Raw genomic sequence first — 12,258 nt, forward strand, 5'->3', positions numbered from 1 at the left:
TGGTTTGGCCCCAGGCTAATGCCGCCCAGCCTGTGTTTGCTGAAGGGTGGTGTCCATAGCCAGGGGCAGCCTGCCTGCCTGTCAGCTGTGCTCGTCTGCGTGGCATCAGCTGCCCCACCGCCCGTGCCACGGGCACTCTCTCCTCTGTTGTCTCTGCCTGTCCTCTAGGTCCCAGAGATGGACTCCCTCTCTCCATGGCTTGCCCTCCTTCCTTCTCTCCGCCATCCTCGAGCCTCCCCTCACTGGAGGCCTCCCCCGTTGCCCTTCCTTCCTCTTCTTCCAGCTGCCCTCTCTGCCCCCCATCCTTTCAGGCCCGTGGCCACTGTCACCCTCCATTTTTGTCCCTTCGACAGCACTTCTGCCGCCTGGCTGTGTCATCTTACAGAAAAGTGTGTGTGTGTGTGTGCACATGTGTGTATTGCGTGAGCTTGTGTGCTGTGTATGTGGGTGTGTGCACATGTGCTTGTGTGCGTGTGTATGCATGTGTACTCATGTGCATGTGTGTATGTGTGTGCTCATGTGAGCATGTGTATGTGTGCATGCTCGTCTGTATGAGTGGAGATCTGGGACATGAGTCGCGAGAGGAAAGTATGGGGTGTTGTTCGGGTACTGATGGGACCTGACCTGATGGGTGTCAGGGGAAGGGATGTGGCCTGAGAGCATCGAGTGGCAGGAGTCCGTCGGGCAGAGGGAGCGCGTGTCCTCAGGTCCCGGGAAGGACGTGTGACCGGAGGTCCCGGAGCCACAGTGGAGGGAGGCAGGGCCGGCCAAGCTCGCTGGGGGAGCTGGTCTCCATCCTGCTCATGTGTGTTCCACCCATGCCTCTTCCTCTTCTAGGTTAGAAAGTCCAGTCAGGAAGTGCTCCTGATTCTCCTGGAGCAAGATCTAATTTTCCAGCACGATGTGGAAAACAAAGTGTGTCCGATCCTGCTGGCACTCTCGGCCCCAGACAGTGACGACGAATACAAAGCGGAAGCCGTGAACGTGAGTCTGTCTGGGGAGCGGCAGCCCCGTGCCTGTGGGCTGTCCCATGGCTGGGCGTGTGCGTGACTTGAGGTGTCGCATGTGTTCACTGCTGGCCAGGCGTGTTCTCACAAACAAGGTTGCTGGGGGTTCGGCCTCGCTCTGAGCAAGTGTATGGTTCAGAGGTGAGCTTGTGAAAGTGACTGTCCTTATGTCACTAAGTGCTTTAAGAAGACAAAGCGCAGGACGTCAGTGATTGGGCAGTTGAGGCAGCTGGCTTCGACTTCTGCTGGGCGAGATGGTGAGATTTGTAGATGAATTCATGCACCTGCTCAGATCATGGACCTAGTTTCCCAAAGTAAGGAACCTGGTATGGTATGGGGGATGGTTTTAGGTGGTACCAGGGCAGTTAAAATCTAGTGGACGTGTGTGTCTGTTTTATTGATTAGGACAAGACTAAAGTAGGCATGCCAGCAGATAAGAAAGAGGCACTCTGAGGAGTGCAGATGTGCCCAGATGGTAAAGCCGGTTGGGAAATGCTGTGTCACAGTATTTGTGCTGCTATCAGTTGAAGGTGAACAATTAAAGTAAGCATCTAAATACCAAATTTCTTCTGCGTTTAGCAGTTAGTTTTGTGGTGTCCTTGGATCTGTAAGATTCTGCACACATTGTGGAGTGACTGTCAGTTAGGGCCTCCACTCGCTTCTGGGACCCGAGCTCACACACTGCTGACCAGGGGTCAGTGCTGGTGGTCACCCATTGCCCCGAGACCAGGCCTCCCCGGCCTGTGCTCGTGCCTGCTCCTTGTGGTCCATAAGGTCCCCCAGGGCCATCTTCTTTTCTTAGCTGCTGCACCTACTGCTGGCCGCTGACCCCTGCAGGAGGCGCTGCCCAGCACGGCCTTTCTGTTTTGCCCTAGAAGTAAACAGCTCCAGCATTTTAGGGAACACCCTACCTACGATGTAAACATGAGCCTCGGTCATGAGGACATGAGAGAGAGAAGATAGCTGTTTTCTTGGTTGGGAAAGAATGACGTTTGAGAAAGGAATTCTTTTCTTTTTCAAAGTGTAGAAAGATTACCCACCATGGAGCCAAAAAACTGTCTGACAGCATCAGAACATCTGGCAGTTACTCTTCATTTATGTGCAGTTTTCTTGCACGATGAGTTAGAGGTCTGGCTTTTTAAACTAACTTAATATTTTGCTTATGCCATATGTTTATAAGATGAATCAGGCCGAAGAATAATTGATTATTAAAATTCAAATTCTCCAGGGTTCGCTTATAAATTTCAAGTTTCTCTCTAAGAAATTAAATTTGTTGTGTGAAACGAACCTGGATAATATCATCTAGATGGTGTATTTGGCAGTTGAGCAGTGAACTTGGCCAACTTGATCTTCTTTTTTGTTTAAAAGTTGGTTAGGCGAGTTTCCAAGGTTACAACTGACAACCAAATATCTTATCCCTAAAGACTGATAATACCATGAAAAATAACGCTGCAGGCATTTTTGCATGAGTTTTATTTTGTTTTGTTTCCAACCCCGTTATTCTTGTCAGCAATATTGTTCTGCTTTTTTGTGTGTGGTGAAAATATTTGGAAACTATAACATGCCTTCAAAAAGCTATCTCCACAAATCACTTGCAGAACAAATTAGTTCACATAAATTGTATCTTTCATTCCGACGGAGTTGCTGACATCATTGCTGGATGTCTGACCGTTCAGCTGTGGCTGCGGAGAACACAGGCGGCTCGAACCGCGCCGGCCAGCACAGCTGGGCCCGCAGTCCCTGGGGGGCTGCACCCGCTCCCGTGCCGCCCTGATGGCCCGGCCCGGCCTGGTCTGCCCATGCCTGCTTTGCTCGCACTCAGAAGCTGTACCGTGTCCCTCTCCCGGAGCCCGAAGGCCCAGGGGTCTGGAGGGGACTCACTCCTTGGCACCCAGAGTCGCGGAGCACATTTGGGCACTGTTTCTTTTTAGCTAGGAAAGGCCACTGTTGAAAACAAAGTGTGTTCAGTCTTTGGACATTTGGGTAGAGAGGAGATTTCATTCTTCAAGTAAAAGGGGCCACGTGTGGTTCGCAGAGCCCCAAGGAGGGCAGAATTCTCATTCAGCTGGGCTGTGACCAAACCCAGACACTGTGGCACTGACGGGACTTGTGAGGAGGGGCCTGTGTGAGAGCAGTGGGTGGGGCTGCTCCAATGCCGTGCTTGGGGGCTCTCTTTGCGCATTATGTCCAGTGACTTTGTGGGTGACTGTCACTGCGCCTGCGTGTAATAAACACACTCTCAGGACGGTGCCGTGTCAGGGAGTTTCTCGCTCCCAGGGGACACGGGGCCTCCATAGACAGGACGTGCGCCTGCTGTTAGACTTCATTCTCGTTGGAAGCTGTCGTCAGTGGATTCTGATGCCAGCAACCCCAGTGCACACGTGGTAGGGAAGTCAGAGCAAGCCGGCCAGACACGGCCTGGGCACTCAAGCTGTTACGCACAAATCCCACACGGGTCCTTACGTCCTGGCCTCTCGCACGTGCGTGCCTTTGGTCTCGTGAAATCTCCTAGCTACCCCAGGTCGCGGCAGTGACGCCCTCCTCCTTGTGTCCACGAGGCCTGGTTCGGTGTCTCCTCACAGCTGACAACTGAGCTGTGAACTCCGTGTGTTTGTTGATTCCCCTTCCAAACGGTGAGCTTCGCGAACACAGGTGTCTTTCCACCAGCCACGCCCAGCACAGTGCCGGGCCCAGAGTCAGTACTAGGCAAGGTTTTTAATGACGGGATCGGTAAAGATTGGAAGCGCTGGGTCCTGTAATTACAGTTAGCATCAGCAGGCCACCGGAGACCAATTAGAACTCCTCGTGCTTGCAAGAAGGCCATTAGCATTCTGAGATTATAACTAATTGTCAGAAGCCTATTTTTCTCTCCTAACATGTTTTTACATTAAGGCTTCCTCATTTTTTTGTCGTCATTCCTATTTTTAAGCTCATTTTTACTTGTGCATTTACTTAAAAAGAATGTGTGGTTGTGGGCCGTGCGGGATCGTGGGCTCCCAGCAGCTGGGTGGAGACTGTCGTCCGCACCAGTGGTCCCTGGGCCTCAGGCGGCACCGCTCTCCCTGGCTCTGCTGACTCGGTGATTCAGGGCTGGATTACACAGGCAGTGGTGAGGCATGGGGCGTGGTGGGGGACATGGGTGGGGAGAGATGCTGGGCACTTCCATTGCCTGTTACCCCGGATACAGGAGCCTGGCGTCAGATCAGAGACACGTGTCCTCTGAGTCGGGAGGACGTCTATACCTATTCGTGTTGGGGGCCAGTGTCCCCTTCCTCAGCTCCCCCCTCTGCTGTGTGCAGACTCCAAAGCCATTGGCCGTGGGCGGGCTGCTAAGCCAGCACCCGTCTGCTGCAGGGCGGCAGCGGGAGGCCACAGGAGGCCTCTGCCCTGCCCCTCCCGCCTCCCCTCTCCGCTCTTCTCACTGGCCAGTGGAGGATTTCTTGGGAGTGGCGCTAATTTTCATTTCGTTTTAATTTCAAACTTGTAGAAAAGTTGCAGGAATGAATTCCTGCACATTCTCTGTCCAGCTTCTCCATGTTTATGTTCAGCGCTATTGATTTTATTGTGTCCACTCTCTCCTTACACACGTGTACATGTGCACCCACAGTACACACACCTGTGAGACATATATACACAGGTGCATATATCTTTCTGAGCCATTTCAGAGTACATTGGAGACATCGTGCCCCTTTATTCCTAAACACTTCATTCATACTCCTTAAAAACGAGGGGATTCTCTCTTAAATTTTTAAAAATGTTTTTATTGATGTTTAGAAAAAGAGGAAGGGAGGGAGAGATAGAAACATCAATGTGAGAAACATCGATTGGCTGCCTCCTGCACACCCCCCACTGGGGATCGAGCCCAAAACCTGAACTTGTGCCCCAATGGAGAATCGAACCAGGACCTCTTAGTCCATGGGACGATGCTCAGTCCACTGAGCCACACTGGCTGGGCAAGGGGATTCTCTCTTAAACAACCCTAGTACAGTGATCCAAATCAGGACAGTTCACTTTCAGATGTCATTTGTCCAGGAACACACATTGCACTGAACTGTCACATGTTTTTGGTCTCCTTTAGTCTGGAACCGATCTTGAGACTGTCTTTGAATTTTGTGACTTTAACATGTCGGAAGAGTCCAGGCCAGTTCTCTGGTAGTCTGTCTCCCAATTTGAGTTTGTCTGCTGTTTCCTCATAAGCAGATTCAGGCTCTGCATATCACGGAAGTGATATTGTGTTCTCATGTGTCAGTCATGTCAGGAGCCAAGACTTCAGTTTGTCCTGATATTGGTGATGGTAACTCTGGTGACTTAGTACACAGAGATGGTGTCTGTCAAGTTTCTCCAGTGGACTGCTTTCCACCCGAGAAATAATGAGAGTTACTTTGAAACTGTGTAAGTATGAATTTCATTAACTCTCACCTCCTAGTATTAGTACCCAGCGATGGTTCTAGTTGACATTCTACTGTGAAGAGTGTTCCCTTCTCCATTATTTGCTAATGTTTTGTTGAGGATTTTCACATCTATATTCAAGAGGACTATTGTAGGCAATTTTCTTTCCTATTATGTTTTTGTCAGGTTTTAGAATCAGGGTTATTGTGGCCTCAAAAATTGAGTTGGGATGTATTCCCTGTTCTTTTATTTTCTGAAAGATATTGTTTAGGATTGGTGTTATTTTCCCCTTAAATATTTGTTAGAATTCATGGGTAAAATCTCTGGTCCTAGGGTTTTCTTTGTGAGGTGGTTTTGATAATAGATTCAGTTCTGTATGTGGAGCTATTGAGGTTTGTTATTTCATCTGTGTCATTGGGTAAGTTGTGTATCTTAGGGAGTATAATTTTAGTAAGTTGTTAAATTTATTGGGATAAAGTTGTTTACAATATTTTCCTATCTTTCTAATGCCTGTAAGATCTGTAGTGTTATTCCTTTCATTTATGATATTGGTAATTTGTATTTTTTTTTCTTAATATTTTTTCTTTCTTGATCAGTCTTGCTAGGGATGTATTCATTTTATTAATATTTTTAAAGAACCAAATTTTTTGGCTTTGTCAGTTTCTTTGTTGCTTATTTTCTCTTCAGTTGATTTCTACTGTTTATTATTTCCTTCCTTCTAATTACTTGAGTTCAATTTGCCTGCATTTTTCTAGCTTCTTAAGGAGGATACAGTAATTTTAAGCCTACCTTTTCCATTTTAAGCATTCAAAGCTACACATTTAATGCTTATATTTTTGTTGTATATTGATCCTTTAATTAAGACATGACTTTTAAAAAATGTCTAATAGCCCAGCCGGTGTGGCTCCGTGGTTGAGCATCAACGCATGCTCCAGAAGGTCGCTGGTTCGATTCCGGATCAGGGCACATAACCAGGTTGTAGGCCCGATCCCCAGTGAGGGGCATGCGGGAGGCGGCCAATCGATGTTTCTCTCTCTCTCTCTCCCTTCCTTTCTCTCTAAAATCAATAAAGAAAAAGTATAAAAATAAAAAATGTCTGATAGTAATCTGTATCTTGTAGTCTACTGTGACATAACTGTCACCACTCCAGAATTTTCACATTTACTGTTTGTAATTTTTTGCTCCCAACCTTAAATGTTCTACAATTAAAGTGTTTCTGCTTTTGTTAGCATATAGTTGGGTCTTGCTTTTATATCCAGTCTGACAGTTTCTGCCTTTTAATGGAGTGTTTAGTCCATTTATGTTTAATGTAATTATTGATTATATTTGGATTTAATTCTGCCAATTTGTTATTTGTTCTCCGTTTGTCTCATCTGCTTTAGCTCCTCTGTGAATTCTTTTCTCCCTTCTTTTGGGGTAATTGAGTATTTTTGTAGTACTGTGCTTTTAATTCCTCTATTGAGGATTTTCAAAAAAATATAGCGCCTTGTAATAATGTAGTTCCACTCACTCCCTTTCTTCCTTTGTGCTATTTTTTCCATATGCTTTATTATATATATATTATATTATAAACCTGATATCATGGCATTATAATTTCTGATTTAAACAATTATATCTTTTGAAGAAATTACAAAAAGAAAAAAAATGTATAGCCTTTTATACTTACATTTTTACCATTTTTGGTGCTCTTTCTTCCTTTCCTGGATCTGAGTTTTGATCTGGTATCATTTCCCTTTAGCCTAAAGAACTTCCGTGAGTCCTTTTTGTAGTTTGGTTGGCTGATGATAAAGTCTCTTTGTTTTTATCTGAAAATGTCTTTATTTTGCTTTCATTTTTGGATGATAGTTGTATTGGATGTGGAATTGTGAGTTGACAGGTTTGTTTTTGTTTTTCCTTGCAGTACTTTAAAGATACCTATTGTCCTCTTGAAAAGTCAGCTTTCACGCTGTGTTCCTGCACATAAAGTGCCCTTTTCTCCGGCTGCTCCTGAGCTTTTCCTTCATCTTTGCAGAGTGCAGGCTTGTCCTGCTTGGTGTTGACCGAACTGCTTAGGTTTGCGTGTTGATCCCTTCGCCTAATTTGGGAAGTTTTTGGCTGTTGTTTCTTTAAGTACATTTTTCTTGTGACTTTTTCTCTTTCTCCTTTCAGTCTGGGGCTTAGATTACACAAAGTTGGGATGCTCGGTATTATCCTACAGCTCTTTGTGGTTCTCTTTTTCTCTTCATCGTTTTTCTCTCTGATGTTCAGATTTCATCATTTTTATCAACCCACCTTTAAGTTCAGTGACTCTTTTTTTCATCTGCAGGCTGCTGTTAGGCCCATCTATTAAATTTTTTATTTCAGTAATTGTGATTTCCAGCTCTAGAATTTCCATTTTGACATTTTTTATAGATTTTAATTCTCTGTGATGTAGAGATTCCCTGTATGTTCTGTTTATGCATGTGTGTTTCTTTTAAGCTTTGAACATATTTATTTTTAATTAATTAATTAATTTACTTATTTATTTATTTTTATCCTCACTTGAGGACATTTTTCCATTTTTTGTTCAGATAGAGTGGGAGGGAGAGAAAGGAAGAGAGAGAGAGAGAGAAACATCGATGTGAAAGGGACACATCGAGTGGCTGCCACCCGCACAACCCAACCAGGGCCGGGGACAAACTGCAACCGAGGTACGTGCCCTTAGTGGGAACCGGACCAGAGTCTCTCTGGACCGCAGGCCGACACTCTAACCACTGAGCCAAACTGGCCAGGGTTGAACATATTTATAATAGCTCCTTTAAAATCCTTGCCTGGTAGTTGTGACGTTTGGATTATCTTGGTGTTGATTCCCATCAACTGTTTTAAGAAAATTATGGATCATTTTTGTTGTGAGTACATAGGTAATTCTTTTTAATTGAACACTAAACATTATCAATGATACACTGCAGAGACTCTGGATTTTGTTTTATTTTTCTAAGATTTTTTGGTTTGTTTGTTTGTTTTATGTAGCAGGCAGTTATCTTGTCTGATCTCCAACTCCCAGCTGTTCTGAGCAGCACAAAACTCTCTGCTCAGTTTGTTTCGTTTCCAGCTGCAGCATTCCTGTTGGTCCCCTGGGAGCTCCCCTCACGTGTGCAGTTCAGCAGTCAGCCACAGGGCTCATTTGCATGTCTCTCCCATTGCAGTTCATCTTTTACGGAATAGCCTCCCCTCCATTTTCTGCCTTTTGGTTGTTCTCCAATGGTTGTCCCACCCCACTCCCCGAAAGATTCTGTAATTGTTATCTGCGGGAGTTGTAAGTCTGACCAAGCTACTGTGTTCTTACCAAAAGTCTTGATTCTTTTTTATAGTTTTCACTTCTTTGATGAGATATCCTATCTGTTCATTCATTATGGCCCTATTTTCGTTTTAGTCCTTGTGCATATTTACAATAGCTGTTTTAAAGTCCTTTCAAAGTCAGCTATTTCTAACATCAGGGTCTTTATTGAGTTTGTTTCTACTGACTGATATTTATCTTGAATATGGGTTACATTTTCCCGTTCCTTCTCATGTCTATGAATTTTTTTATTGCCTATATTATCTTCTTGATGAAACATTGTAGAAACTCTGGATTCTGTTAGTTTCCTCTTAACAATGTTGACTTTGTTCTAGCAAATAGTTCATATTCTGCTTCCCCTGCAGTAGTCAGCAGCTGAAACCATTCAGTTCCTTTTGCATTCAAGCTATTGCTTTTCTCTATGAACCTCTCCCCTGTGCATGCATGGATTAGGGTAGGATTTAATCACAGATTTGGGTGTGGTCTTCCTTTCTTAGCTCCCTCATTCCTTCCTTCCCAGGATATCTACCCTCACTTGCCAGCTGATTTGGTAACCTCAGTCTCTGTTCTCTGACTACTTAAGCCAGCAATACTGGAGCTTTTGCTTGAGGTCCAGCTACTCTGCATAGCCACGCAGAATGGGGATGCCCCGGGCGAAAGCAACAAGCACTGCACGTTTTACCCAGTATGGTTCCTTCTCTCAAGGGTCGGCTCTCCTTCAGTTTCCACCAGCAGCTGACCACTCTCTGGTGCCCACGGGTCACTTTTACACTGTGTTCAGCTGCTGCTGCGTGTCCCACCTCACCACTGTTTGGGTTTGGTCATGGAACTTAACCTCTTTGAGTGTTAGTTTCCTCCTCTGGGAAGATGAGAATATGTAATGCGTGTCATAGGGTTTGGGGAGGTAAAACGAGTTACTGCACATACATTGCTCATTTATGTATTGAGCACCGTGGGTCTCTCCAGTGCTAACCCTTGAGCTTCAGATAAATCCTTGGCTGAGTAAAACGTGAGAGATAGTTGGCCTTTCATCGATCATAGAACGTGGCAAAACTCAAAAGAAGGTATTGTTTGTTTTTACTTCCTGGGTACCCTGACGGTATTTTAACTGTTAGCTTTTGGAATCTAGGTGGTGACATGCACGACACGCAAGCTTTGGCATCTCGAGTGACTGCTTTTCTTTCTAGATCATCTGCAAACTGGCGTCGGTGCTGAGCCGGAGCACCGTGGAGCGCCTGCTGCTGCCCCGGTTCTGCGAGCTGTGTGGTGACGGGAAGCTCTTCCAGGTTCGGAAGGTGGGCATGTCCAGTTTCACACTCGGGAAGTTCACAGCATTGAGACATGCAGAATGATTTCTATAAAGTTTCTGGACTTCCTCAGCAGACAGTCTGGAAGAAAATGTGGCCGGTGTGAACTGTAAGGAAAACATGTGCACAGTGTTGCCAGTTCTGACTGCACTTAGGGAGCGCACAGCGCCCTGGAGATGAGACTCTCTGAGCGTACGCCTGCTGTCCTCAGGCACAGGACGGCGGGCCTCCTGGCTGTGACTGGGCGCCCTGGCCGGGCGAGCAAGGCCTTTCGTTGTCGGGTGGTTTGCCGTACCTTCCAACTCCTGTCCTGCCCCGCCAGCTTCCCTGTTCGTGGCTTGTCACTTGGTTGTCAAATTCTTCCTTTTGAAGGCCAGTGCTCCCCCTCCCTGAACACCTCATCTTCCCTCTGGTCTCCTCATGACTCATCAGCAAGAAGATGGGTCTCATCCACCATGCGGAGAATGTGAAGGGGCTCTTTTGCTCTCTCCTAACCAAATGCATTATGTATTGAGATCAATTAGGAGCCAGAAAGTGCTAGAATTTGGTGCTCTATTGTAAATCTTCAGCTTCCCGTGCACCGGAGGCACCGGCGGTGCTGTGTGGGCGATGGCTTAGCGAGGGCTTGTTAGCTGCCTCGCTAGAGGAGGCATTGCTCTCTAGCCCCGCTTGTTAGTCTGCACAATTTGTTAAGACAAAAAAAAGATGAGAATAATGGGTCTGCCTTTTGCCTCTTTAAGGTATGTGCTACACATTTTGGTGATATTTGTCACGCCGTTGGACAAGAAGCCACTGAGAAATTTTTGGTACGTGAAGTTTCGCCAATTATAACCGCTGCCGCCCTAGGTAGGGCACTTGCAAAGCCGACGTGGCGTGTCGCGTCTCTGAGTGTGTTTTTCTGGAACGGCCGCTCCATTGTGCGCTGGGCAGTTTCAAGTTTCTGGACCCCTGAAGCTAACGTTTTCCTGAGCACGAGGAGCGGGTCTGGGGAACAGAGCGGAAGCGACCCTCGCCCCTCTTCCCGTGACCATGCAGTCGCCTCCTTGCTGGTCACGCCTGGTCTTTTCTGTCCCTCCCCCTGCCCTCTCCAACACGCTGCTCGCCACCTCGCTCCTGGTCTCAGGACCTGGGCTGCCGCTTGCTTCCCAGGGACCAGCCGGCCCTCTCGGCCTTTCAGGCCCCTCCCAAGTCTTTCCTGCCTCACCTCCAGTCACGTCCCTCGGGCCTGAACGTGCCCTGGCCGGGTGCGGCCCCTTCTGCTGCATCCGAGTCCTGGGGGGGGCGGCGGGGGAGGCCCAGGGACATCTGTGATAAATTCCCTCACGATTCTGAGGCACGGGTAGAGCGCATTTCACCAGGCAGCGGTGACTCTTGCTGCGACTGCCCCTCTTCCAGCACCGGCCTCCCTGGGAGACCCTCCTCCCCTTAGACCCCGCTGGAAAATGCCTCCGGAGGTCACTGCTCCCTTTCACCCCGGGACAGGTTGTCCAGAGGGCGTGTGTCCCTCGCCACCCCTTCCAGTCTGGCTGGTGTGGGAGCTTCGCACCATCGCGTTCGCCTTTCTTGCTGCCCAGGCCTGGCCCTGGGGAACGACCCCGGCACGGGCGCAGCGCAGGGCAGCTTCCTGGGGTGGGCACTAAGTCAGAGTGGAGTCGCGACAGTGATTTTTAAATTTAAGTTTGGAAGCTCATTTTATTTCGGTTAAAACATAAGCCATGTTGCCCTGGCTGGTGTGGCTCAGTTGATTGGGCGTCTTCCCATGCACCGAAAGGTCACCGGTTCAGTTCCTGGTCAGCGCACATGCCAGGTTGCAGATTCATTCCCCAGTCGGGGTACATATGTGAGGCCGTCAATCGGTGTTTCTCTCTCTCTCTCTCCCCCCCCTCTCTCCCCCTTTCCCCTCTTTCTCTCTCTCTCTCTAAGATCAATAAAAACATTAAAAAAATTTTTTTAAAATAGAGTATAAACCATGTCAACATGGTTCTAACCCCAAAATACGCCTTCCTGGCTGCCGATGGGAGCGCACAGGGAGTGTCGCTGTCCACCTGCTGTCGCTGCGCGGAGACCAGCCATGACCAGTGCAGTCCTCTCCCCAGGCGGCTCCTCTGGGCTCGCACACTCCCGTTTGGCAGCTTTTCGGCTGAGTATTTCATGTTAGGGTATTAGAAACAAAGGCTTTTTTAAAATAAAGGAAACCTTTAAAAGAGGATAAAATCGTGACCTACAGATATAAAATGAAGAAGCGTCAGTGGTTTTATTT

General features: G+C 47.3%; 1 protein-coding gene across 3 annotated transcripts in view; it reads left to right on the forward strand.

The window, feature by feature from the left end:
* LOC118618223 (serine/threonine-protein phosphatase 4 regulatory subunit 1-like) overlaps positions 1-12,258 on the forward strand; it is a 69,157-nt gene that overhangs the window by 35,370 nt on the left and 21,529 nt on the right. For 2 of the 3 annotated variants that reach the window (XM_036244321.1, XM_036244319.1), the window contains 3 exons: positions 838-984; positions 9,879-9,986; positions 10,739-10,804. In XM_036244321.1, coding sequence (XP_036100214.1) covers positions 838-984; positions 9,879-9,986; positions 10,739-10,804 — 321 coding nt within the window. The remainder of the gene's footprint in view (positions 1-837; positions 985-9,878; positions 9,987-10,738; positions 10,805-12,258) is intronic. The other variant, XM_036244320.1, reaches the window with a different exon arrangement.

This window comes from Molossus molossus, unplaced genomic scaffold, assembly GCF_014108415.1.
Source record: "Molossus molossus isolate mMolMol1 unplaced genomic scaffold, mMolMol1.p scaffold_m16_p_6, whole genome shotgun sequence".
Classification (NCBI taxonomy): Eukaryota; Metazoa; Chordata; class Mammalia; order Chiroptera; family Molossidae; genus Molossus; species Molossus molossus.